Source organism: Spodoptera frugiperda, chromosome 5, assembly GCF_023101765.2.
Source record: "Spodoptera frugiperda isolate SF20-4 chromosome 5, AGI-APGP_CSIRO_Sfru_2.0, whole genome shotgun sequence".
Classification (NCBI taxonomy): Eukaryota; Metazoa; Arthropoda; class Insecta; order Lepidoptera; family Noctuidae; genus Spodoptera; species Spodoptera frugiperda.
In genome coordinates, this window is record NC_064216.1 from 5,853,734 (window position 1) to 5,881,130 (window position 27,397).

Consider the following 27,397-nt stretch of genomic DNA (forward strand, 5'->3'; position numbering starts at 1 on the left):
AGGATACGATACTATGACTGATTTTAAAAAACCATTCAAAACATTAGAAAAAAGCGTATGTAATTATAAAAAAGTTTTAATTCCATTGCAATATTAATTGTAGTTATTAGTCTAAATTTAAGTACTTTAGTCATTATATTTTTACTGCATTGGTGGCGATTGGAAATATGAAGGAACATTCATCTCATAAGAAAAATATGGACCCTTGTGGTAGATTTGTACTTCCTCGTAAAACATGTTGGGTTGTCCATAGTAAACCTCACGCACAGGACGGTCGAATGGATATCCAAAGGGCTTATTATCCAATATGTAGTTCTGGAAGGGATTGTCACCCGTTTGGTTGTTGTATGGGTAGATGAACACAAACAACTGAAATGAATAACCACCAGGAATACCCTTGGGTAACATCAATCTCCTGGGCATATTGTCAGGCTGAACAGACATGTCATAAGGTACCTTTCCCTTTTCTAACCACTGGTAGATTTCGTTGATGGGAATAGAGTCATCTTTGAAGAATAAAAATTCGCTTGAATTACGTTCTATTTTGTTCTCACCAACATCGAGTTTATACAAGAACCAGTCCAATTCATAGAATTTCATCCAGCTTTCTTCAATGTTAGTTGGGTATCCGGTCGGGTCATATTTGGGTCCAATGAAAATCTTAAAGGCGGCATCTACCTGTACAGTAGAAGTGACTTCAATTTTTACTGTGAACGGTTTCTGATTTAGTCGAGGTTGACGAATAATATAGGCAGTTGGATAATAATTTAGCTCATCCTGACTGAAATAGACACCATTCGTAGCGTTAAAGTCAAAATAATCGAAGTAAGTGACCAACTCGGTAATTTTCACATCATTAATCTTAACTCCCTCGAATCGAAGATCACTGTAATCATAAGGCTCGAGATACTCCTTATACTCAATAAGGTAGTTAATAATTCTCTGATAAAGCTGGTAAAAGGCAGGATCACGCATGGAAGTCTGGTAGAAATCCAGAGCAGAAGGCATAAAATCATATCTGTAACAAAAATATAGCAATATGATTGTGAAATTGCTAATACTTCAAAAATTTTATTGTACATGTTTTTATTACATTTTATATACTTACTTGGCAACTGGCTTGGGGCTAGCACCAAGGACGTGACGAGCAATTATTTCATAAGAATACTGATGCAGGTCCTTATTAATTTTCTCGTCCTTGAAATTGGAGTTCATATGCCAATAATTGCCAATGAAGTTTAATTCATTCTGAGGCTGAAATAATTTTAAAAAGAAGACATTTTATTAAGGCATTTCATTAGCATAGGGCAGTACAGTATTGTACTGTCCTAATTTCTAAAACTTAATTTGTATGTACTTACAGATTTGAATTCTGCTTTTTGAAGAAATTGGGAAAATGTTTTCTCGTAGGTATCAAGGAAGCGGATGTAATCGTAAGTATTTTCATTATGTATTTCATAATCGTTACTTCTCTGGGCGAAAGGCAAGAAGTTTCCTGTCAATTGTGGGTAGTATCCAGTTTCAAATTTAGAGTACCACGAAAACTCAGGAATTTCACCTAATCCGTTTGTAAGACGTTCCAAATAATATCTTGCTAGAAGTTGCTGATAGTAGTAGAAGAAAAATTCACCAGTGCGATTCTTTAGGATACTTAGTTTTTCAATTTTCCACCAGAAAGGCATGTGTGTGTGGAAGTAGAAATAGTACGAGTTCAAGCCGATATCTTCAGTGAAGTATGACAACTTTTGCTCTTGGTTTGGGTAAGTTAAGCCGTTAGAGTAATTAGCATAGTACACATATGAATTTTTCTCTTTCACAATGCCATAATTGGCCGCAGCCTCAGCATTGAACACACCACCCTGCATTTTGGTGCGGTACATTCTTAGCAATACTTCCTTGTTGAAGAAAAACTGCGGGTAGATTTCATAGGGAGCTGGAAGAACGATGCCGGTAGTGTCTCCTCTTTGAACCACGGCGATATAGTAGGCATATAAAAACTGTTCTTCATTCATCTTGATTTTCATCCAGGACGCAGTTTTGTAGAAGGTTTCGAAGTCTTTAGCGTAGTACATGATGTAAAACATGGCGACGGCTTCATTCCTCATCCTTTCGTAGAAGACGGAGAATTTATGATATTTTGGCAGAAAACCTGTTTTCAATAATATCAAGAATTCTTTGACAGCATCTTGGTTCTGTAAAATTCATGAGAATTAAATGCTAGTTTAGCAGCCAACTTCTGGTGGACTTTACAAATAGTTCAGTACATAATTTTATTATTATATGTTTTAATGTCTTCAATACTTACACTGTAATTGTCGATGTTATCCACAATGCTGTAAGATTTGCCCAGTTCATAGTACTCAGAGTGTAGGTTTAATTGTTCTGAATGTTCAAAAAGGGCTAAAATTTGTTTCTGACGCTCAATAAAGGGTTCTTCAACTGAAACGAACATTTTTATTTTTATTAGAGTGGCACTGTTCATCCATTTATATGGTAAAACTGCCTCTTTAGTGAATGGGTACGATTTCTACACGCACAGCACTAAAGAGCCTAATAATGAAAAATGTAATAAACTTACCGTTCTTCATTTTGATATGTCCGTGTGGAAGGGTTACTCCCCTCACCAGGGCAATGAACCCAACCAATATAAGGACAGTCTTCATCTCATCACAACTACTGCAAACTATAGCACACATCAGGAAAATCCACTTTTTTATACTAATGTTGTACCACGTTGTTGAATGAATACGATATTCATATGTTATACTTTCTTTAGCTTCATCAAGCTGTTTAACTTTCGACTCAAGTTTCGGTCTCCTTGCGATAGTTAAAACTGTTTTAGATCGTGTGCGTATCCTACCTTATCGACCGACTGAACCATATAAATAGTTTCATTTTCTTATTTACCATCTTTTTATTGTTGCAAAATATTTACTTCAGTGATCAAGAAGTCATTATGTTTACAAACAAAATGATTTACTGTATGTTTCACTTGAACATTGCTAATCAGTCACTGTTTCACACATATTTCAAATGTGTTGGCTTCCATTTGAAATATGTAGTCGCATTGTATCAGCGTGTGGTGCGCATTGATCAAATTCACTTTGTAAATAAATTGTTGAGTCGACATGAAATAATGTTTGCAATTCTAATTGTGAAAAATAGTGATTATACATTGTTATAAAATTGAAGCCATAATATGTTTAATAGTAATTTTAGGACAAAGTTGTTATAAACAGCTCCGAGGTAGGTCAAACAGCTGTTTTCCAATATTTATTGTGCAGGTGCAACTGTATACTATGTGATTGTGCTACTAATTATTTCTCTAATAATAATATATCTTTTTCTTTTTTGCAGTTGGTCTCTATAACTGTGCCAGATGTATCTTTTATGCATCTACATCATCAGATCTGATAAGATTAATATTTTTATCAAATGTTTCGACATACATATACATATATCCGTCAGCTAGCTCATAGTTCGAGATAAAATACATTGAACATGATTCACCTTAAAGTGTAATCTACATACTTAACAATAATTTGAAGATATTCACTTTATATGTATTTATACATAGCTACTTAAAGTATCTGCTCCATAGTGGGCGCCTAGAGACTCCACCCAATGCATTCATGGTCCCATAGAACCGTTTGCAGGACATTTAAAGAAATGTTAAATATTTAATGTTATCTGAATCGATATCCAACAAAGATAATCTTGAGTAAAATATGTTTTTGATAATATATGTTAAGATACTACATGACGTTAATGTTATCAAACACCTCTATGTACCTATGTATAAAATCGAGAATACAATATCACCAAGTAATTGTATTACCTACTAACTTTAATGTACCGTTTTCATCAATTCTCCCTGAGGAGACCACAAAACCATTTTTTATCATCAATCTTCTAATCATCTATCTTTCTTTTTCTTTTCAGATATAAGATATTCAAAATCAATAATTAACTATTAATTTCAAAACGAATTCAATAATTAACTACCACTGTAAACAGTTAATCAGTTAGCCGCCAGTTGAACAGAAAACCGACGTGAAACAATGCTTGCGTTGTGTTTCGTTGTCTGAGTAAGGTTACCGAAAGCCCAATTCCCGAAGATTGGGAAGGCCCAATCTTCCCCATCCTCATTCCCGAACAACAGCCCTTAAATTCCTAATTCCAAAAAGCAACGCACTTGTAACGCCTCTGATGTTTCAAGTGTCCATGGGCGGCGGCGATTGCTTTCCATCAGGTAATTCGTCTGCTCGATTATCGGCGTGTTTCATAAAAAAAAGAAAATAAAAGCAATTATAAATACTTAAATATCATTTATTATTAATCAGAAACAGTCATTAGAAGGTACTCGTGAGCATTCTCCATTATTACAGTAAGGCTGGGCTCTACTAAGGCAAGCATTAATTATTCCGAAAAATGGTGTACATAATAATGTCGTATAACAATCAAAACAACGCCGCAAAGGTCTTACTCTAAAGTCACAAGAAGAAATTATAGTCGAACGAGAATCTTCGTAGTCAAAAGTCTCCAACATCTCATCCTTGATCTCCCATCCATCTGTATTTTCTTGAGATAAGGCCCCAGAAAGGCATAACTGTAAAGAAAATAGTATTATAATTACTGAATAAAACAAAATAGAGTAGATAATTATGTATTTTGCCTCCAACTGCCGTGTTCAGAGATAAATGATAATTATAATAAAACTATTCCTTAGTAAAAATTTAATTCAGAAAACAATAGTTAATGACTAAAGTATCAATTTAAAGACTTAGAATGCGGCGGTTAAACTTCGATTATATTATTATATTTTATCGAAGATCTAAAACCACTGTGGACAGAACGTGATGAAATGACACACTACTACACAATAATTATCGTATAGTCACTTCAATGAAATTTGGTCAAAATGCAATTAAAAATACTTATCGTTTCCAACATAGTTTCTTGTTATGGAATTGAAACAGTATCATAACAGTTCTATGGTAAATTGTTGTTACATTATAAAACAATTCCGTGTTCTTCATGACATCTGGAAAATATTTCTATGCCCAGATAATTCAAATTACTTTGGTTATCCAAGCAAATACCTATTTGCCTATCATCACCATAATCCTACGTCACTAAGTTTCTTAGACTTAAACAGTTAGTTTACTAGTTGAAATATTGAGCGTTAATTTGACAAAATAATAAAATACTTACCAATACAGCAAAGATTAGAATATATCGGACGAAACCCATTGTGTATGTTTCCAATATCTATTGCAGCATCATTTTATACAGTTTCCTTATCTTTTTTTATCATTTTTCACGTCATTTACGTCTACTCTATTACTCATATTTTTCTACACTGCAGATAGTTTTATTTATTTACTAACATTAAGCCCGCGGCTTCGCTCACTTTAAAAATTAATCTCAAGTTAAATCTCGTAATATTCGCCCGCGTTCCCATGGGATAAAAAGTATCCTATCACCCAAGTCAGCTCACACCCAGTCTGTATACCAAATTTCATCAAAATCCGTTCATTCAAACAAACAAATTTTCACATATATAATATATGAAAACCTAGCTCCTGTCTCCCTCCCACGGAGAAAAAAGACGTGACGTTATAAAACAAATATAAAACAAATTGCTAATCTTGGCATTTTAACTTAGAATGTATCATTAAATGGATAAAGCATAATAGTGCAAAACTTCTCTCCACTTTACTCTCCGCTTCACTTCACTCCAGCATAATAAAATAAATGCATGTCTTTTGATCATGTTGATGATCAAATGTTTTGCCTAGGTTGTTTATTTATCAATTTTATCGGTTCTTGAGCTGGACAAATATTCTTTCCATTCATAGATTATTCTTGTACGAGTACACCTTTGGACTCAGCAAATTTTATCACTAAAAATGATATTGAATCTTGAGATTTATAAATATTAAAAATTTCATGTCATTGAAATGCAATACTAATCTAGATCTCTAGATCTCTAGCCTAGTCATCACAATCACATTTTTAGCAACAAGTAAACATTCTATTATAAATATTATGTATATCATATGCATGTTGTGTACAAATTAATTTGGATTCTAGAACCTGTCTTACTTCATCAGATTGGATACTTCAAGACGCTGAAGTTAATATTTTTGATTACGGATTTTTGTATATTTTTATAAATCTCGTTGAACGGTGTAAATGCATCCTAAATAAATACAGTTTTAAAATAAAATACTTGTTTTTTTATACATATACTATATTATAAATATCGTGTTACATATACACTCGCATTTTTTGTACATTTCGACCTATGAAAAGTATTTCTAGCTAAAAGTTAAGAACTATTTAGCTATTTACATCTTCTTTTTCAAGAAATATTCCGGAACATTGAGCTGATAAGGATAGTACGCATCCTTATGGAAGATCTTAACATCCTTGAAGAAGACGTTGGGTTGTCTGAAGTAAGCCTCACGCACGGGGCGGTCAAATGGATATCCCAAAGGTTTGTTGTCCAACATGTATGTCTCAAATACACTCTCTGCTTTCTTGTTAACACTGTTGTATGGGTAGACGAACACAAACAGCTGGAATGGGAAACCACCAAGAGTACCCTTAGGCAGCATCAGTCTCCTTGGCATGTTGTCGGGCTGAACTGACATGTCATATGGCACCTTTCCTTGCTCTAACCATTCGTAGATCTCGTGGATGGGAACAGAGTCCTCCTTGAAGAGTGCAAACTCGCTGGATTTGCGTTCAATCTTGTTCTCACCAGGTACAAGTTTCTGCACGAACCAGTCCAGTTCGTAGAACTTCATCCAGTCATCCTCAATGTTAACCGGGTAGCCATTGGCGTGGTATTTAGGTCCAATGAAGATCTTGAAGACGGCGTCTGATGCTACGTCAGACTTAACATCAACTTTAACGCTGAAAGGTTTGTGGTTGAGTCGTGGTTGACGGACAATGTAGTTCACCGGGTAGGCTTTAAGTTCTTGCTTGTTGTAGTAGGCGCTGTTTGTGGCATTAAAGTCGAAGTAGTCGAAGTAAGTGACTAGTTCGCTGACTTGAACGTCGTTGATCTTAACACCCACGAAGTGAAGGTCATTGTGGTCGTATGGTTTCACGTACTGCTTGTAATCAATAAGGTAATCGATGATTCTCTGGTAGAGCTGGTAGAATGCAGGATCGCGCAGGGAAGTCTGGTAGAAGTCCAATGCGGATGGCATGAAGGTGTACCTAGAACAAACAATGAATTACTTAATAGGTAATAGATAGTAAACACTGTAAACTTAGTAGTGCTTCTGGTAGCGACTTTGTTCACCTTCTCAGAATATATTTTCTTGATAAAATAACAGACATACATTTATAATAGGAATTGGAAGTGATAGAGATTTATTTTCCAAAATTAAGCATTTAACTTATTACTAAATTAAATACTCACTTGTCGAAAGGCTTGGGGCTAGCACCAAGGACGTGACGAGCGATGATTTCGTAAGAATACTGGTGCAGGTCCTTGTTGCTCTGCTCAGCGTACAAGTCGGAGTTCATGTGCCAGTAGTTGCCGACGTAGTTCATTTCCTTCTCCGGCTAAAATGATGGGAATAGAGGTATTATAATTTTATATTGACCACACATTATAGTTACAAATATGTGTAGTATTTTAATGTCATTTGCTTATCATACTCACCGATTTAAATTCGCCCTTCTGCAAGAATTGGAAGAATGTCTTCTCGTAAGTGTCCAAGAAACGAATGTATTCGTAATTCTTTTCATTGTGGATGTTGTAGTCATTGCTTCTCTGGACGAAAGGAGACATAAGTGTATACAATTGAGGGTAGTATCCAGTCTTGAAGGTAGAATACCACGAGAATTCAGGAATTTCACCCAAACCATGGGGAAGACGTTCCAAATAGTAACGAGCCAGAAGTTGTTGGTAGTAGTAGAAGAAGACTTCACCAAGACGGTCCTTCAATGCAACCCATTTTTCAGTCTTCCACCAGAAAGGTAGCTGTGAGTGGAAGTAGAAGTAGTACGAGTTCAAGCCGATATCTTCAGTGAAGTAGGACAGTTTCTGTTCCATGTTCGGGTAAGTCAAGGAGGTGGAGTAGTTTGCGTAGAAGATGTAGTTGTTGTTTTCTTTCACCATACCATATTCACCGGCAAGTTTTTCATTTATGAAGCCATTTTGCATCTTAATGGAATATAACCTTGTCTGAACGTCTTTGTTCATGAAGAGCTGTGGGTAGACTTCATAGGGTGCCGGGAGAACAATGCCAGCAGTATCTTTCCTTTGGACGATAGCGATGTAGTATGCATAAAAGAATTGTTCTTCGTTCATGTAGACCTTAGCCCAGGCTGCAGTTTTGTAGAAGGTTTCGAAGTCCTTCGCATAGTACAAGACGTGGAACAGAGCGATGGCTTCATCCCTCATGCGTTCGTAGAAAATGGAAAATGGATAATATTTCGGTAGAGTTCCAGTTCTATACACCAGCAAGAACTCTTCCACGGCTTGCTTGTTCTGAAATGATGAACGTAAGAGGTCAATCAGTTAAATAGCATATTTCGTAATTAAATTTATGTTTGGTATAATCATCAAATAAAAAAACAAAATATAAAATACATATATTTCTCCATATTTTTAAGTAACTCACCGAGTAGTTTTGAAGGTTTGCTTCGATGTCATAGTCCTTGCCAACTTTGTAGTAGTCAGAAGAGTAATCCAGCTGCTCGGAGTGTTCGAAAAGCGCCAAAATCTTCTTCTGGTACTCAACGAATTTGGATTCCACTGTGAACATACAGTATATTTTTAAAATAATCAGTCTAAGCCCTAGTCATGAGATGTACGTATGATAATAAGTACATCTATTTATTTTTCTCGGTTCGAAGAATTTACATTTATTTGTAGGTCATAAGTCTTTGTAGTTAATACGACTACCACTTGGTAGTCATGTTAATGGAAAAAGCCATGGTATTTTACATTTGCCGTAATATGCACCTCTGCCTACGCCTTTGGGTATAAAAAGGCGTGACAATAAAATATAAAAATTATTAAAATACTGAAAAAATCGATATCAGCAAACATTAAATTATAAGATCATTGTATATACGAATGGATAGTATTACCAAAATCACAACCATTTTCTCTGCTTCATCTTTCAAAAAAGAAAGAAGGAGGTGACATAAGTAATTACAATAATTGAAATATATATTAAAATTAAATAGTTGTAGAAAATGATTCTTACCAGCCTTCAGTTTGAAGTCATGTTTGTGTGGGACGGCGCTGCCCATCACCAGGGCGACGAGCCCAGCAAGGAGTAAGACAGTCTTCATGGTTGCCTCTACCGTTGACAACTGTGCCGATAGGAGGGTCCCTACTCTTTTTATACTACTATCGCATCCCGTTCCTGAATGCACTCGATTATCTGCTTAAAAATATTTTGCGTTCTTTATCATCGTTTGTCACTTTATTGTCACTATCTACCGTGACCCCTGACTTCATATGTACTTTTTCTTAGCAGTATTGCCTATCATGATCTGTAATTTAATTATTATGGTAGGTGAGCGAACGATGCTTAATTTGGATTTACTCAAGCGTTTTAGATTATGAAGATTTAGTATTAGAAATAAAAAACAGTTTTAAACATTACCTTCCACTGGTGGAAGCATACAAATTATTGCAAGCGAAACAAATATTCATAGAATATATGTTTGACTGTGGTTTGACTCTTATAAATAAGGTTCAAATCGGTAGATATTTGAATACTTCTTAATAGCTTCTTTTAATACGTAATCATCCTATCTTCTCTTAATGCTCTCTCCCTTTAAACGTCGTCTATGTAGTTTCGGTCGCTACCTGTTTCGGATTCGACAGAGGAAACACCCGGGTGTCGTCATTTCGGGGAATGGAACGGCGTGGGTTTTAGTCGGGAATCTATCACTCGATTGAGAAGTCATTGGACGATTTCATTTTGATCATTAATCCACTAGACCTGGTTTAACTCAAAATAGGTTAGATAAGTCTACCTAGCTCTATATAGGTATCTGGAAGTCATTGGGGGAGGCCTAATTCAGGATTGGACGTCCAAACTTATGATAATCTAACGCGTTCGAGTAACTATTAAATCCCTATATGAACTCCCTTACTATTATGAGAGGAAGGCATTGCAACATTTCTAAGGTTACTTGTTTGTCAGTAGATCCGTTGGTTGTCTGGTGATAGGTAACCAACCTAGTGACTGTGTATCTTATGACCTGTGTCTTAATAAATAATTCTTAGACCTTTTAAATGACCATGGGCGTCGCTGATCGCTTACCAACAGGTGACTCGTTTGTTCATTTGCCACCTATTCCATAAAATAAAAATCTCACATCAAGGGGAATTTCTGTTGTCCCATAATAAAAAATACAAAAATAAAAATGGGGGTTCCTTTATAAAACATTTGTTTTGCAAAATTACTAAATCTAAATAAAACCAAAATAGTTAAAAGCGTCCCTGCATTTTGCTCATTTCATATGGACACCTCGTGTGCTGCTCCACATTGGTTGGTGTTTATGATATTATTTCATTTTGATCATTAATCCACTGGACATTGGTTTAACTCACAAAATATTATTATTAAGTTTACCTAGCTCTATATAGTTATCTGGAAGTCATTGGGGGAGGCCTATATTCAGGAGTGGACGTCTTGTGGCTGATATAATGATGATGATGATCATGATAGGTATCTCTTGATTTAAATAAAATTCAAGTAAGTTTGTAATAATCGCCAATTACAAAAAATAACGAGTTGCATCACAATTTAAAAATCTTATCTATCTACCTACACGTCACCCAATATTATGAGATAATCCGGTCAGCTGCTCTGCATATAATTACTATTACATATTATTCATTTACTTTATTGAACACCACATAATTACATAGGATAAACATATAAAATACTTATTAGGTAGTGTACAATGGGTGGTCTTATCGAACAAGGCGATTTCAAATGTTTATATCTGTGCTTAAAAACATTAAGAACACATTTTATTAGGACATTGATGCATCTAGGGTTCAATTACATGAAAATTACATCTCGTCGTCACACCTTTTATTCCCGAAGGTACCCCTTCGGCAGAAGTGCACTGTATATAAAGTATATCACCTTTTCACTATTTGTTTTACAAGTCCCATGTAATACGAGGTGAGCCTATAGCTATATACCGGGCACAATTCTAGACTCCAAACTACTTACTATTTAGAAATATTCAAATTTGCAAACCTTATGTGTGTAAGAAGAGGTTTGGTCAGCAGTGGCCACTTATAGGCTGTCGATGATGTGAATGTTTCCGTCCGCAACTGTCACTAAGCTCAATGTTTCCGTTGTTTCATTTAACCACTGCTAGTCAGTATGAGAAATCGTTACTTTACCTCGTTTAGGGTTCCAGCCAACACCACGATGCTGACTGCCTAAAAAGCAGGTGGAGGAAAGGGGTGGATTTTAGTCAGTAAGAACCTGACACTCCCTCTCGCCTAACCCAAGGCGAGAGAAGTCGATATATTGGATGATATTTCGCCCTCAAAAAATAACCATAGACCACGTGGAAAGAATTAATAAGAAAAATTTAGCACTTTAGCCATACAGTTGATAATATTTATTTTAATGAAAGCTGATAATTTATCGTCCCGGCTGCTTTTAAACCTTACTATACCTAATTATGTAATAAATACATAGGTACCTATCTTACTACTTATCGACCACTCTTATCAACAGTTTTTAAAATGAAATATCTGTAGGTAACACTAGGCCACACATCGGAGTAGAAATGTAGAATACATAGGTAGGTATGTCACCCTATCGGAGTATAATACATAAACATAAATATGTCACCTGTGGATGTCGTAAGAATCGACTATGAAAGAAGGAACCAAATTTGTATCAGTGACCAGCCCGCAGCATTTTCTGATAAACCTGATCCCTTTGAATTGCGATCTCCAAACTACTTGCTAAACACAAATAAACTTATTAATTGACAAATACAACGAAACCAATTTAGAGGACACTACAGACAAATAATCATACGACCACTACACTTTTTTGATAGAGGAGGCTCATAACGTCAATTTTTAGAATTGTATTATTTTAGTATTAAGTCCCTGTAAGATGGGATGATTGATTTGATAAGTTTTATTGTGTAGTGAGATGGAAAAAAATGTTTCTGAAAGATACCACAAATTCACTAGATTTGACAGATTAAATTTTTTCACCAACTTGTTGTGAATTTGTTACTTATAGGTGTATACAGCACATAACACACTTTTTGCATAAAATACACACATTTAGGAGTATATCTATGAATATATTTTGTTACAAATTCTTCCTTGGGTAATCCTAGTCATTACAAAGTATGTGACACTGTGGAATTTTATTACCTGTACTTTTATTTACTTTTTTTCGTAAATTAAAACATAGCACCATTGAACCAAAGTCCGTGCTAACGATCGACATAGAAATTATTTATAAATAATTGAGGGGACCTAATTATGCAGGTATTTTGTGATTTTGGAATAAAACTCAAGACTATGTCCTTTCTAAGGTTCTAAACTATATCGTGTGACAAATTTCAACCAAATCCGTCAAATAGACAGAGATTAATGGTATAAGTGCATAGAATGTTCGACGTGATTCTTTAATTTGACATAACTTATTTTCATTCGAACCGTATTTTGTATATGAAACTTAACACTAAGTAGTTACGAGTTTATTTAAGCGTTCCCACAAAGTATACCGAAACAAGCAGTCCAACTCGGATCAGCTCTGATTTTAGTTTATTCGCGCACAGACGAACAGACAAACAGACTAGGGTACAGACAATCTTAGACAAAAAAAATACCCTTAATTACATTTTTGTCACTGACATCATCATTACACTAACCCCTGCTATTTTTTATTATTTTTATTTTCAATGTTACTATGACAGCACTTTTGTACGATTTGCTATTATATGTATAGATAAAGCCATACATTTGTAGCCCTCAAAAAGTGACATGATAAGTTAGAATAGACCAGGTCCCGAACTGCTTAATAATTTTACGATGACTTTCTTGTTTTAGGGTTTTTTCATTTTCATATTATAAAGAAACGAAGTCGGGTTTTTTAGTTTTTTAAATTGCCTTTTTTTTTTTAGTATTATCATAGCACCATTGCAAACTCCGTGCTACCACTGAAATTATTTGTAAAAAGGGGGACCTAATATTATGCAGGTACTCTGTCCGATTGGGGAATTAAACTCAAGACTAGTCTAGGAGTCACTCGTGTGACATCTCCACAAATGAGACAGAGACCCCCATAAGTGCAAAACCGTGATCTCCTTTCGTAATGGTATTTTCATTCGGTATTTTGTACTAGATCAGTACCCTTAGTACGAGTTTGTTTTACGTTTAAAGTTATCGAAACAAGAGTGCGTTCGGTGCTCTGATTGGTTAGTTTATTCGAGCCGGCCAATCAGGCTAGGGTACAGCTAGCTTTTTTTTTGAGGTGGGAGAATCATCCAATGATTTTCTCCCGCCTTGGGCGAGATGTGAGGGCGTGTCAGACTCTTACTAACTAAAAACCGCTTGTGTTTGCTTTTATGGTAGTAAACATACATTTAGTAGCAAAAAGTTGATATACCTCTACCCCTTCGGAAAGTTTTAAGGATATTACCTGACTTAAATAAATGGAGGCGGTAAGGAAACTGAAGGCGGTTCCCATTTAAAAAAAAAGCTAAATTCATCTACAAAGCTATTGAGTATTATAACATCATTTTCATTAACATTGTGGAAATCCTCACTGAATAATATTCTTGTCTTAGCACTAGTTGTAGATCTCATTCACCACAAAATCTAATTGTGTTTATGCATTCCAGATCATTTTGATTGACATCGTAACAACGAAATGTGAATTACAATTTGAGATTGAGATTAATAATGACTGCTATTCCTTTTAATCTGTTTGGAATGCTGTCAATCTTTCAATTTGAAGTTGTGAATGTGTTTTAGTCTCTTCGACTGGGTCAAGTGGAATACCGTCGTAATAATAACTAACATTTCGGAATGTTTGAGTATGACGACTATTTGAAATAGTAACAGTTTTTCAGATCTTTTGTTCAAAAGTGTAGTCGATCATACAAGAAAACAAAAAATATTCTGGCTAGATTGGCTAAAAAAAGTTAATATGACTGGAAAGTTTTGAACTTTAATTATGTTAACTAATGATCGAACAGTTTTAACAAGGATCTAAGGGTCGCAATTCACTGTAATATATCATGGGCTAGATTTTGAATAAAAGTCGTAAATTTTTAATATTTATACATATTTATTTATACATACATTTTCATCATACTACATATTCACTCGTATTTTTGTACATTTCTAAAACAATTCTAACTAAAAGTTAAGAATTATTCAGCAACTTATATCTTGTTCTTGAGAAAATAAGAGGGAACGTTAAGCTCATAAGGGAAATATGCGTCTTTGTGGAAAATTCTGACATCCTTGAAGAAGACGTTGGGTTGTCTGAAGTAAGCCTCACGCACGGGGCGGTCAAATGGATATCCGAAGGGTTTGTTGTCCAAGATGTAACTCTCAAATACATTCTCTGCTTTCTTAACACTGTTGTATGGGTAGACGAACACAAACAGCTGGAATGGGTAACCACCAAGAGTACCCTTAGGCAGCATCAGTCTCCTTGGCATGTTGTCGGGCTGAACTGACATGTCATATGGCACCTTTCCTTGCTCTAACCATTCGTAGATCTCGTGGATGGGAACAGAGTCATCCTTGAAGAGTGCAAACTCGCTGGATTTGCGTTCAATCTTGTTCTCACCAGGTACAAGTTTCTGCACGAACCAGTCCAGTTCGTAGAACTTCATCCAGTCGTCCTCAATGTTAACCGGGTAACCATTGGCGTGGTATTTAGGTCCAATGAAGATCTTGAAGACGGCATCTGATGCTACGTCAGACTTAACATCAAGTTTCACGCTGAAAGGTTTGTGGTTGAGTCGTGGTTGACGGACAATGTAGTTCACCGGGTAGGATTTGAGTTCTTGCTTGTCGTAGAAGACGCTGTTTGTGGCATTAAAGTCGAAGTAGTCGAAGTAAGTGACTAATTCGCTGACTTGAACGTCGTTGATCTTAACACCCACGAAGTGAAGGTCATTGTGGTCGTATGGTTTCACGTACTGCTTGTAATCAATAAGGTAATCGATGATTCTCTGGTAGAGCTGGTAGAATGCAGGATCGCGCAGGGAAGTCTGGTAGAAGTCCAATGCGGATGGCATGAAGGTGTACCTAGAACAAACAATGAATTACTTGATCAAATATAAAAAAACCAGGGCTTGACTTTTTTAAAGTAAGCATTAAACTCAGAAAGTTCATTATGTTTTGTTTTAATTGACTGGTTTTAGTACTTAATAAGATACTCACTTGTCGAAAGGCTTGGGGCTAGCACCAAGGACGTGACGAGCGATGATTTCGTAAGAATACTGGTGCAGGTCCTTGTTGCTCTGCTCAGCGTACAAGTCGGAGTTCATGTGCCAGTAGTTGCCGACGTAGTTCATTTCCTTCTCCGGCTGAAATTATAAATAATTGGTTATGTAATTTTCAAATACATTTAGTACTACAGAACTGAAGTTTGATATCAAACCCAAGGAGGAACCCGATAGTCAGTTGAAACCTATCACTTGACACTGCTAAACAATGACTACCTACTGATCGAAGGTTCATTACTACATCTTTAAATATTAACAAGATGCTGGTGCTTGAAGCTCAATGGATGGTCGCAGTTTTGTACGAGTCTTATTCAAAAGAGATAATGTTACATTAAAGTTATAACATACAAGAAGTTTTTGTCATACTTACAGTCTTAAATTCGCCCTTCTGCAAGAATTGGAAGAATGTCTTCTCATAAGTGTCCAGGAAACGAATGTATTCGTAATTCTTTTCATTGTGGATGTTGTAGTCATTGCTTCTTTGGGCGTAGTTAACGTAACTAGCGTACAATTCTGGGTAGTATCCAGACTTAAATTTGGAGTACCACGAGAATTCAGGAATTTCACCCAAACCATGGGGGAGACGTTCCAAATAGTAACGAGCCAGAAGTTGTTGGTAGTAGTAGAAGAAGACTTCACCAAGACGGTCCTTCAATGCACTCATCTTTTCAGACTTCCACCAGAAAGGCATATATGAGTGGAAGTAGAAGTAGTACGAGTTCAAGCCGATATCTTCAGTGAAGTAGGACAGTTTCTGTTCCACGTTCGGGTAACTCAAGGAGGTGGAGTAGTTGGAGTAGAAGACGAAGTTGTTGTTTTCTTTAACTATACCATATTGGGCAGCAACCTTGTCGTCGTACATGTTATTTTGCATCTTGACGCGATACAACCTATGCATAACTTCATTAGTAAAGAAGAATTGCGGGTAGACTTCATAGGGTGCGGGGAGGACAATGCCAGTAGTATCTTTCCTTTGGACGATAGCGATGTAGTACGCATAGTAGAACTGTTCTTCGTTCATGTAGACCTTAGCCCAGGCTGCAGTTTTGTAGAAGGTTTCGAAGTCCTTTGCGTAGTACAAGACGTGGAACAGAGCGATGGCTTCATCCCTCATACGTTCGTAGAAAATGGAGAACTTGTAATATTTCGGTAGAGTTCCAGTTCTGTATAGCAGCAAGAACTCTTCGACGGCTTTTTTGTTCTGTAAAATGTTTAAAATTATGTTATTCATACATCAAATCAAAATATTGATGAACACTTATAAATAAACATCAAAGACTGGCGTATTTCCCAAATAACCGCGACTACAGAATAATGTGTCCATTTCAAAGTCAGGCAAAATAACATGTATAATATTATTTGCAAAACTCTTAATAAATGCACGGAGTCTGAAATCAAGCCTAGTTTATGGCAATAGACTTGCTTTCTATAAACAAACCACCTAAAGTAGATGATATACCTAATTAAGTGCAACCCCATTCGGGTTGCATAAGGGTGTGTTATGTTATAGTAAATATGTAGAATTGTATTTAATGCAAGTAACTCACCGAATAGTTCTGGATGTTTGCTTCGATGTCATAGTCCTTGCCAATTTTGTAATAATCGGAACTGTACTCCAGCTGCTCGGAGTTTTCGAAAAGATGCAGAATTTTCTTCTGGTACTCAACGAATTTGGGTTCCACTGTGAACATATAGTATTTTGGTTAAACATGGTGGAATTATAGACTCTGATAGACTTATCCGTATTTTTGATAATGTTATTAACGAAATGAATATCGGTACTCAAACGAGATGTAACAAGTAAGAAATGAAAACAAGAATTATTCTTGTACCGATCAGGTACAATATTTTTGAGATACATAGAATAGACCTGCTTGTTATGAAAGCTTGTCATGTTCCAAGTGAACACATCTTCATCATCATAAGACCAGGAAAAAGATGTCATAATAGCAATGGCATTTGAAGTAGTTAATAATTATCTAATAGAAAATGATTCTTACCAGCCTTCAGTTTGAAGTCATGTTTGTGTGGGACGGCGCTGCCCATCACCAGGGCGACGAGCCCAGCAAGGAGTAAGACAGTCTTCATGGTTGCCTCTACCGGTGACAACTGTGCCGATAGGAAGGTCCATATTCTTTTTATACTACTAGCGCATTCCGTTTCTGAATGCACTCGATTATCTTAATAAAAAATATTTTGTTTACCTTATCTTCGTGTGTCAATTTATCGCTATCTAGCATGACCCTTGACTTCGTGGAGTACCTTTTCTTAACATCTATCTATCTTCATCTGTGCCTACTTGAAATATGAAAGTTAAACACAATATGATTAGGGCCCAGTGGAGCTGATACCTGATCCGGAGCTCCGGACTACCTAGCGGGTTTACCGTGGCTCCAGCTCAAAAATCAGGAGTAGGAACGGGGTGGTTTTTAGTCAGTAAGAGTCTGACACTCCCTCTCGCCTTGTCCAAGGCACGAGAAGTCATTTGATGATTTTCCCCTCTTAAAAAAACGCACAATATGATCTCGTCAAATCCGAAAGATAATTATCTATCAGAACATATCGTTCATCCAGTTTTTCAAGACAACATTAGTCGGATCCGTCGCCATCGTACGGTGCCCGCTTCCTAAGCATGATACTTCGGAATCTGGCAAGTACAACCTACGTCACATTTTCTAAATTAAATCTACGTATCTAATTTATAATCTACTTTATAATAAGCTTATTCATATATACAGTGATGAAAAGCATTGTGAGTAATTGTTTACTCATTGGACATATAAATCATCAAATATCAAATTATCAATCCACCACAAACAACTGCGGTGATTAGAGATTATTTTTGCTCATTGTGACAATAGGTGTTTAACATGATCCAAGTCTACACCTACTTTACTTCCTGGTACTTCACATCCGTAATTTATTTTGTAATTAAAAAGCAATTGTTAGGGAAATTATTAATAGATTATTGTGAATGCATCAGATTTTTTAAAAAAACGTTACCTCACACTAGAATTTTCTTCAGTATCGTGGGTGCGTCTACAAACATACAAGTTTACATACACTTGACACTCAGATCCGAAAGAACAACTTGTGGATCACATAAAAAATTGCTCCATACGGAAATCGAACCCTCTACAATCTACATGAAATCGAAATCGTTTACCCACATTAAGCAAGCGCGGTGATTAAAGCTCAAAATTATCTGTGTGAGAAGAGGCTTTTGATCAGCAATGCACCACTTACAGGCTGTTGATATGTGGTGAATAAATCGCCTACGTACCTACTATAGTCTATTATCTAAACTCATGTTCATAAACAGTGTTAAAACCTCTGTACCTCAGTATATTTGGTCTAACATCTCACCCCAATAAAAGACAGGCGTGATATTAATGTATCACTTTATCAAAATGTCAGTGAGAAGGACAAGTCATCAACAGGATGGAAAAATTGAAGGTTATCTCAGTCTTGAACTAATCGATACTTACCTATAGCCATTGTTCATCGCCGATATTTGCATTAAAATCAACCTTATTACGTATAGTAATAATATAAAGATAATAAGAAAGTCTTATCATTGGAATGTGGTCCAGTATCACACATATGTATGTACATCTGTGAGAGAGTCCCCATCTACCTACAAGTTGGGAGACAAAGGCGAAATCGATTCAGCCAGCCACACAAACAGACAAAAATTGGAAAAAAATATTATTTTTACATACTACCGTAGTAAAAAGCGGTTATTTCAATATTAGAAACAGACACTTCAATTTTATTTATTAGTCTAGATTTAAATTTTTCACATTATTTGACTGCTTCGTTACTGTTTTATTATAGCCTGTATATATGTGGTGGTGGTGGTTTTCGATTCCTGGATCACGCAAAAAGAACATATTTTCGAAAATTCTCAGTAACGACACGGACTGTGTAATTGTAGCCGTAGTAGTATATGGCTGTAGGCTCCCCAACTATTACATGCGACTCATAACATAGATGGTAAATATGTAGTGGATAATGTACATATCTCATCCACTTCACGTCCTTGTCCAAAAAATGAAACCAAGTGCGGAGGCCGGAGCCTAAAAGATCAGCCAATTTTATATAACCTCGCACCTCAAATAGCAGGTTAAACCATGCCTCCCAATTGGAAGTCCGAAAATCTATTTTTAGCGGTTTGCGAAACCACCACAGTTGGGGCCCAGTAGGGCTGATGCCTGATCCGGAGCTGCGGACTACCTAGCGGGTTTACAGGGTCCCGGCTGGAAAAGCAGGAGTAGGAACGGGGTGGTTTTTAGTCAGTAAGAGTCTGACACTCCCTCTCGCTTCGCCCAAGGCGGAAGAAGTCATTGGATGATTTTACCCCATCAAAGAACAGCAGATCCAAGTTTAAACATTCAGCAAAAACTATTTAAGACTTAAAGACGATCGCAATAATCAATAAATAAAGGAAAACATTAATATTTTTACAATTCATACGTAACATTGATATGATTAACGTAATACATACTGAGATTTAATCTTATTTTCTCTTAATTACCAAGCCGGATTACTTAAAAAGTAGCGATAACCCGAATGTATTATGACAAACAAGCAATTAAGTTAAAAATTGATATATCTGTTGCTATAACGGTTGATATTACTGTCCAAATATCTCAAGTTCAGAGTTGTTACTATTTGATTATAGATTATTCTCTCGTAAAATATTCCAGGTCTTATCGGGATTTTGGAAAACACTAGAATTATAAGGAACGCAGCTAAATAAAGGTTTTTGTTTTTAATGTTTGCGTAACTGGTGACTGAGACAAATGTCTCGGCCAGTCAGTAGTCAGCTGGGAATATAAACGATGGTGGTATATTGATATACAACTCTATTCCTATGACTAGACATTTAGCGCATTCGATACTCTCCATGTAAAATGAGGCCTTTGTTAATGATAAGGATATAATGTGTAGGGTAAATCGCAGTTTGAGGTATTGCATTCAATATGCGTGTCTATTTACAATTTCGGATATAACAAAAACTTTTACGTGACGTGATATGGGCCGGCTCGACCAGAGTGATACCACGCCCTCAGAGAAAACCGACGTGAAACAACGCTTGCGTTGTGTTTCGTTGCATGAGTGAGGTTACCGGAGGCCCAATTGCCCCCTTTCCAATCTTCCCAATCCCCGATTCCTCAACAACCCTTAAATTCCTAACCCCCAAAAACCCGGCAACGCACTTGTAACGCCTCTGGTGTTTCAAGTATTCATGGACGGCGGTGATTGCTAACGATAGGTGATACGTCTGGTCGTCTACCGGCGTTTCAAAAAAAAAACAAAATTTTGGTTGGAGCAAGGTGTAAGGTTACTTTGAAGAATTTATGTGAAAAGTGAGAAAGTTGAATGTTATCTTGTGTTCATTCATAATTTATATTGTTTTGTAATTTGTAATACATACTTTTGTAAGAGCTCATGTAGTGACATCTAGCAAATTGTAATGGAATTACCAATCCTCACGTGGTATCTACTTTGAGTCACAGATGGCGCTGTACTTAAGAAGTTAAATATAATATTTTCAGTCTTCAAAACTAGATGGAGCTACATGTTCTTGCAGGGTATAACGATAACAACAATATTATTTCTTTATAAATCCTACTTAATTAAAATTCAATAATATGGAAGTATTCGTTACGAGTTTGTACTATGAATTTTGAAATCGAATATGCTGATATGGTTCCTTGTCTGACCCGGAAATCGAACCCAAGCTCTTTTCATACAATAGGTACCTAAATTGATTCTCGCAGGATTAGCAAAATAAGTATTTTAGAACTAAAATTAACCTCCAATGTTTAACAATGTTTGCATCTTGCATAATAGGCTATGTATCTTCCTCTTCATAAAGTAAAACTAACAAAGTTATGCTTAAATACAAACAAGTGAAAAGGAAATTATTCTATACTAACTATTTATATATTATTATTTATTAATATTTACGCAGCTGATACAGTTAATAGACATACTCAATAAAAGTATCCCACCGTATAATAAAACAACATTTTATAAAATTATCAATTAAAAAGCAACCTATCCTCATTTTGAATGGATTATGTATTAGGTACATGAATATAGACATTACTTATAGTTAAATACTAAATAAAAAAAGCGTATTATTATTAGACGCCATTTAAAGAAATTGATATTAAAAATAACTTCAGTATGTGCTGGGTACAAACACATTGTCTGTAACTAACACAATGTGTTATTTTCTGCAACGACTTTAGCACTTAAAATACATGATATTGAAAGTACATACTTCATTATATACATAGAACATACCATCACTACTCTACAATTAGAACTACGTACTTATTCATATGACAAAAACGAAACAGTAGCTGTGAAGACTGACTCGTTGGCAGAGTGGTCGCAAGTGCGACTAACGGGGTCTCGGGTTCGATTCCGGACTCGGGCAAAGTATTGATAGGCTTTTTTCGAAAATTACTCAGTAGTAGCCTGGAAATACGCCTGGAAATATTAATAGAGTCACCAACTCTTACATGAGACTTACAACATAAATTGTAAAAAGTAATTGTACATTGTCCAGTGGCGTTACGTGCCATAATGTGCACCTCTGCCTATCCATGGGATTAAAGATATCACGATATTAGCTGCCAAGCATGGAGATTATAGAAAAGCCTCTTTTGTAGAAAAGACCCATAGTCCAGCAATAAACCTTTTTATATAAAAAAAATCAAAGCAATAAATATGGTATTCAAGTAGGAGTCCTAGTCCATGATTAACGCTAAATCTGACAAAATTATAGAAGGAAATAAAAATCACTAATTTGGTTTTCATTATTTATTAAAACAATAGATATAACATAACATACATATTATGAGTTATTATGGAACTGAGATCTATCTAGCTGACTGAGAAAATAACTGAATTATAGCTTTCAAACTACAGGCTTGTTAAAACATAAATACAATAATATCTATGACAATGAACAGAATCAAGCTTAGGTGGGCAATAAAATGTTAATCATTACTACATTGATCATCATACTATAGTACTACTATATAATATACAAATATCTAAAAATATAACACCAATAAATACTTATAGTACATAAATAGATAGCAAAGTCAATCTTAAATATTTGACGCCAAAGTGTATAATCGTTTACACAGAGCAAGATGTAAGGTACTTATCAGCTATGTTCCCTATAAACAAGAGGAATCAAGTACATATATTTTAAGAAAGAAACGATATTTTACTTTCAACGATCTATTACATTTGACGTCAGTTTAACAAAGTAGCTTATTCCATGTGGGGGACTACAATCTCAGGAGTGTGCTTATGGTAGATCAGGACATCCTGGAGGTACAAGTTCTTGACACCTTCCACCTGCCAGGGGTAGAGAGGTCTGTTGACTGGGAAGCCAAGTGGATCATCGGTCAGCTGCTGAGCAACGATGGTAAGGCCAAGAGACACCTTGGCAACATTGCTTGGCTCACGATGAACCTTGGGTGCACGGTAGTCGGAAATGTAGACCATCAAAACGAAAGGCATGCCGCCGACGCGTCCTGTGAAAAGCAAATACTCATCAGAACAGTTCAAACAGATATGTGATATAAGTGTACTATGAGATTGAAAAATCCCATACCCTTAGGCAGCATAAGGTGTTGGACCAGCGACTCCATGTTCTCAAGCTGTTCCATGTTGAATTGTTTGTCACCCTGGAGGGATTTCTCAAACGCGTGGTAGACATTGTTGGCGGTGTCCCAGACTTTGCTGGTATCAACAGACTCGCGAGTAATCACAGTTTCTCCCGCGGGTACTGAAAAGTAAACAAACCAATACTTAATAAACATAGCCTTGGTAATATAAACGCCACAATAGTCTTTATAAAACAAATCCTAAATATATCTGAAGACATTTCTATTAAATGTTAAATAGGGATTAACAATAAATAAGATAAACTTACAGTCATGCACGAACTCGTCAATTTGCATGAAGTTGTGGGTGTTCACGTGGAGAGGTATTTCATTGCCGTGGCTATCGTATTTGGGCGCCAAGAAGAACTTGACAAGAACGGTCTTGGCAACCTCACTCTTGACATGTACTCGTACTTTATATTTCTTGTGGTTCAATCTTGGGTGCTGTACCACCACGCTCACTTGATCGTACAATTCCTTGGCTGTAAAAAGTATATCGTATAAGAGAATAGAGAACATAAAATATTTACTTTGCCAGATATGTCATTATATGAATAGAACAAATTACCTTCTTCTTCATTCATGTGCAAGTACGAAGAAACGTTGAAATAGTTGTACTCGAAGAATGTCACCAGTTTATCAACGTCAACCTGCTGAATAGCCACCTGGGGCAGAGCAAGCTCTTCACGCTTGTAGGGAGGAAGTTTCTCTTGCCACAACTTGAACAGTCCCAAGACTCGCTTCCAGATCATGTAGAAAGCAGGGTCACGCAGAGCAGTTTGGTAGTGCTCCAGTACAGAGGGAACAACCAAAGGAACGACGCTGTAAGAATAAATTAAATATAAAAACAGGAACATATCTTTTTTACCAACAAAACATTATTTTATTATAATTAAGACTCACTGGTGGTGGTACTGTTTTTCGTGAACAATAGAATTTCCCAAAACCTTTTTCCAAAGGCTGATGAAGTCATTGTAGTATTTAGGATTTGGAGACTCAGTGTTGGCTTCAATTAGATTGCCCAGGATTTCGATAGCCTCAGGAGTGCAGATGTCGATACGTTCACCAAGATGCTATATAAGAAAAAAATGTTTGAAATATTTCTATTGAACAAGTTAACTGTATGTAATTGCATGTATGACATAAATTACTTACGTTAAGTACATAACCTTGTTCGATAGCGTCACGAACGCGACGTTCATAATCGTCAATTTTTTGAAGAGCCTGAACCAACACAGGGCGGTCTAGGTGGTAGTAGTCGGGTCTTGCTGGGAAAGCAATGCCATTGTGGTACAAGAGACCTGGGTTGTGCCCTTCCTTAACAATCTCGTGTCCAAGTTCAGGGATCTCACCAAGACCGTTGGACAATCTTTCCATATAATAACGAGCAACGATTTGACTGTGTACGAACCAGAACCATTCTCCACGGCGTTCTTTGTTTAATGGAAGAACTTCGCTATGCAGCCAACTGGGTTGAGCAAGATGGTAGTTGTAGTAGAATGTGTTAAGGCCAATGTCATTGGTAAAGTAGACAACAGGGGTGATGTGGTTATTGGAGTAGGGCCAAATAGTGTCATTCCATCTAATGACCACGTTGTTGTCCCATTTGTAGGTAGAAGGATAAGACTCAACCAAACGGTGTCCATGTGTGTTTATCCTTTGTGCCGTAGTAAGGATTTCTCCATTATTGTAGAAGGATGGGAAAACCTCATGCAGACGAGGAATGTAAATTCCCTTAGTATCTGGGCGGTTCACAATCACAACTCCGAGCACGTAAGCGAAGAGATTTTCGTTGACACGTTCCCTGAAGTATACAGCTGCCTTGTAGAACGTATCATAGTCCTTGGCAGAGTACAATACGTTGTACAGTGTGACTGCTTCAAACTTATGCTCACTTTCAAGAACGGAGAAAGGTACAGCGCGAGGGAGTACCCATTTGTGCTCCAGCATTTCTATGTAAGTGGTCACAGCAGTTACATTCTGAAACCAACAAGAACATTATATAATCTTTGTTTCAACTTCTGTAGAAATTATATTTTCGTTAATATTTAGTTTACTTACGCTGAAGTGCTCGATGTTCTTTTCAGGAGTCCAGGTATCACAAATTTGCTTCCAAGATTGGAGATGATTGGGTTCATGGAGGTGGAAGAACAAGATCATCAAATCCACCTGGCGTTGCAAGAAAACTGGATCCGCTGTAAAAGTAATTAATATAATTAAGATCGATTAAGGCAATGTAGGTGTTAAAGAAATGGAACTCAATTTAGAAGATTCAGTTGATTCATGTAGCAAAGCATTTTGAGTTTGAAATTCTCAAATAATGGCTAGGATTTTTTGACAGTTTTTAGTAAATAGCTTGGCTACGGATCTCATAGTTTATGCGAGGTTTTGAAGAGTCACTTAAACTAAACTCAATTTAGCATCCGATCCTTCATTTTCACAAACCATTTAAATGTTTCTGTTAAAGAAATCCGCTGAAGCTACTTAATATCAATTTTTCTCTCATTATCATAATCGGATTCAGTTTCTCCGTTAAATTGGCTACAAATATTTAGCTAAGGACCCAAAATTAATAGTGTCTTAAGATTGAAAAGAAAAATTGCCAATGAGCTTATACTGAACTACCTAATCGAATTTGGCTAAGCCCACATTTTTATAAACTTTAAATTTTATTTAATGTTAATAGTTGGTATAAACATAATGGGAATAAAATGAATTTCAGGACCTGAATAGAGGTAAGTTGATTGCTACGTGATTTCCCATCCCATAGGACTAAGTCGTGAGTGAAGATTAAAAGATTGACTTACCAATTTTAGGTGAGACATTGGACCTTTCGGGACTCGAGAGAGCCCCGGCCACCAAGAGAGCCAGTACACACAACGCCAATCGAGCCATGTTCGCCAGTGACAATGCAGCAACTGCACCACATATATATAGGCCCTTTTTATCACAGGTCAGCTATTAAATACACAGTTATCAATACCCACGTTATAGTAAAAATTTGATAAGTTTCACGTAGGTACTCGTAGGTATTGAATAGTCATTCTGTTGGAACAAACAGAGATAAGGGTGCTTCAATTTCTTTTTCACTGTCTATTTAGTACATTTTGTTGGAGTCCGTTCGTTGTGGTACTTTGTTCACCGTTTTGTGCTCAAACAATTCTCCCTTGATGGAGCCGGAGTCACGAACTTAAGCCATAAGGTCCAACAATAGGTAATTGACGACAACTCTGATGGTTTGAACATTGATGCAGGAACAATAAGTGGTCAGGTGCAGTGTTCAATTTTTAATACAACTTCATATTTTGCTGCTTTTACTATTCAATTCCTAGTTATTTTACGATCTTATCACTTTAAAGGTTTTTTAAATGTAATAATCTGCTGATACCTCTGTATTGAGCAACTAATTAAATATGATATAACAGCGTAGGTAACTTAAAAGTGACAAATTCTTGCGTTTGTGTTGTTATAGTTGGTAGGGATCCCTACGATAAAGTAACGTTTTTTGTGCCAAAAACATCGAATATATGAAAAAGTTCCCACTACAAAGACATTAAATACCAAACAAACCATTAGACTAAATTATAAAACTAATTGTATTAGACACTGGTAGACAATAGCTTACCTAATTGGGTCAATATACACTGGTAACATGTTCAATGATGTGGGTTTTATAAATTATCAACGTCCAAGCTAATCTTCGAAACCCTATTCTAGTTACACACGGACGTACGTACATTAGTTCCATGTGCAGTGGACTGAGATTATAGGCTCATCCTACGAGCTTACAACGTTGGGAATCCTGGTGTAATATGTGGTTACGATTTATCAGACAGTATAGTACGTATTAGATCTTATATTGTTGATCGAATTGTTCCAAGTACGACTGCTGAACAAGAGATTTCAAACTTGATTCCTGGATTGGCTAAAATATTATAGGAGTATTTTTGATTTCTTGAAAACTTCTCAATTAGGTATTTTGGAATTCTGTTGTCCCGATTTAAGTAATCCCTCTGCCTACTTATTTGGTTGTAAGAGAGTTGGAGGAGATTATTTCAAAACTTTTAAATTAGGTACATACTACTCATCTTTTGGAATTGTGTTGTCCCGATATAGGTAAGGCCTCTGCCTACTCCGTCAGGAACCTAAAATTGTGACTGAGCACAATTCGAAAGCTATCACAAATT

At 36.2% G+C, this 27,397-nt stretch overlaps 3 protein-coding genes and 1 long non-coding RNA gene across 4 annotated transcripts; all 4 read right to left on the reverse strand.

The window, feature by feature from the left end:
• Positions 1 to 60: 60 nt before the first annotated feature.
• LOC118272278 (arylphorin subunit beta-like) lies at positions 61 to 3,610 on the reverse strand. Its single transcript, XM_035588651.2, has 5 exons — positions 2,579 to 3,610; positions 2,306 to 2,439; positions 1,362 to 2,192; positions 1,109 to 1,254; positions 61 to 1,018 (listed from the first exon to the last, which is right to left on the reverse strand). The coding sequence occupies exons 1-5, from the start codon at positions 2,694 to 2,696 to the stop codon at positions 142 to 144; spliced, it is 2,106 nt and encodes a 701-aa protein (XP_035444544.2). The 5' UTR covers positions 2,697 to 3,610; the 3' UTR covers positions 61 to 141.
• A 698-nt stretch (positions 3,611 to 4,308) lies between these two features.
• LOC118271920 (uncharacterized) lies at positions 4,309 to 5,653 on the reverse strand. The gene is made up of 2 exons (XR_007705303.1): positions 5,215 to 5,653; positions 4,309 to 4,609 (listed from the first exon to the last, which is right to left on the reverse strand). It is a non-coding gene; the product is annotated as an uncharacterized LOC118271920 (long non-coding RNA).
• A 582-nt stretch (positions 5,654 to 6,235) lies between these two features.
• Positions 6,236 to 9,405, reverse strand: LOC118272271 (arylphorin subunit alpha). The gene is made up of 5 exons (XM_035588669.2): positions 9,240 to 9,405; positions 8,649 to 8,782; positions 7,685 to 8,515; positions 7,439 to 7,584; positions 6,236 to 7,233 (listed from the first exon to the last, which is right to left on the reverse strand). The coding sequence occupies exons 1-5, from the start codon at positions 9,325 to 9,327 to the stop codon at positions 6,354 to 6,356; spliced, it is 2,079 nt and encodes a 692-aa protein (XP_035444562.2). The 5' UTR covers positions 9,328 to 9,405; the 3' UTR covers positions 6,236 to 6,353.
• A 4,911-nt stretch (positions 9,406 to 14,316) lies between these two features.
• LOC118272155 (uncharacterized) lies at positions 14,317 to 26,175 on the reverse strand. Its single transcript, XM_035588506.2, has 13 exons — positions 26,018 to 26,175; positions 25,272 to 25,405; positions 24,366 to 25,190; positions 24,114 to 24,283; positions 23,779 to 24,032; positions 23,480 to 23,692; positions 23,159 to 23,332; positions 22,815 to 23,078; positions 17,511 to 17,690; positions 17,058 to 17,191; positions 15,881 to 16,711; positions 15,446 to 15,591; positions 14,317 to 15,310 (listed from the first exon to the last, which is right to left on the reverse strand). Exons 1-13 carry the CDS (start codon positions 26,103 to 26,105, stop codon positions 14,434 to 14,436), a joined length of 4,290 nt encoding a protein of 1,429 aa, XP_035444399.2. The 5' UTR covers positions 26,106 to 26,175; the 3' UTR covers positions 14,317 to 14,433.
• Between the last annotated feature and the right edge of the window lie 1,222 nt (positions 26,176 to 27,397).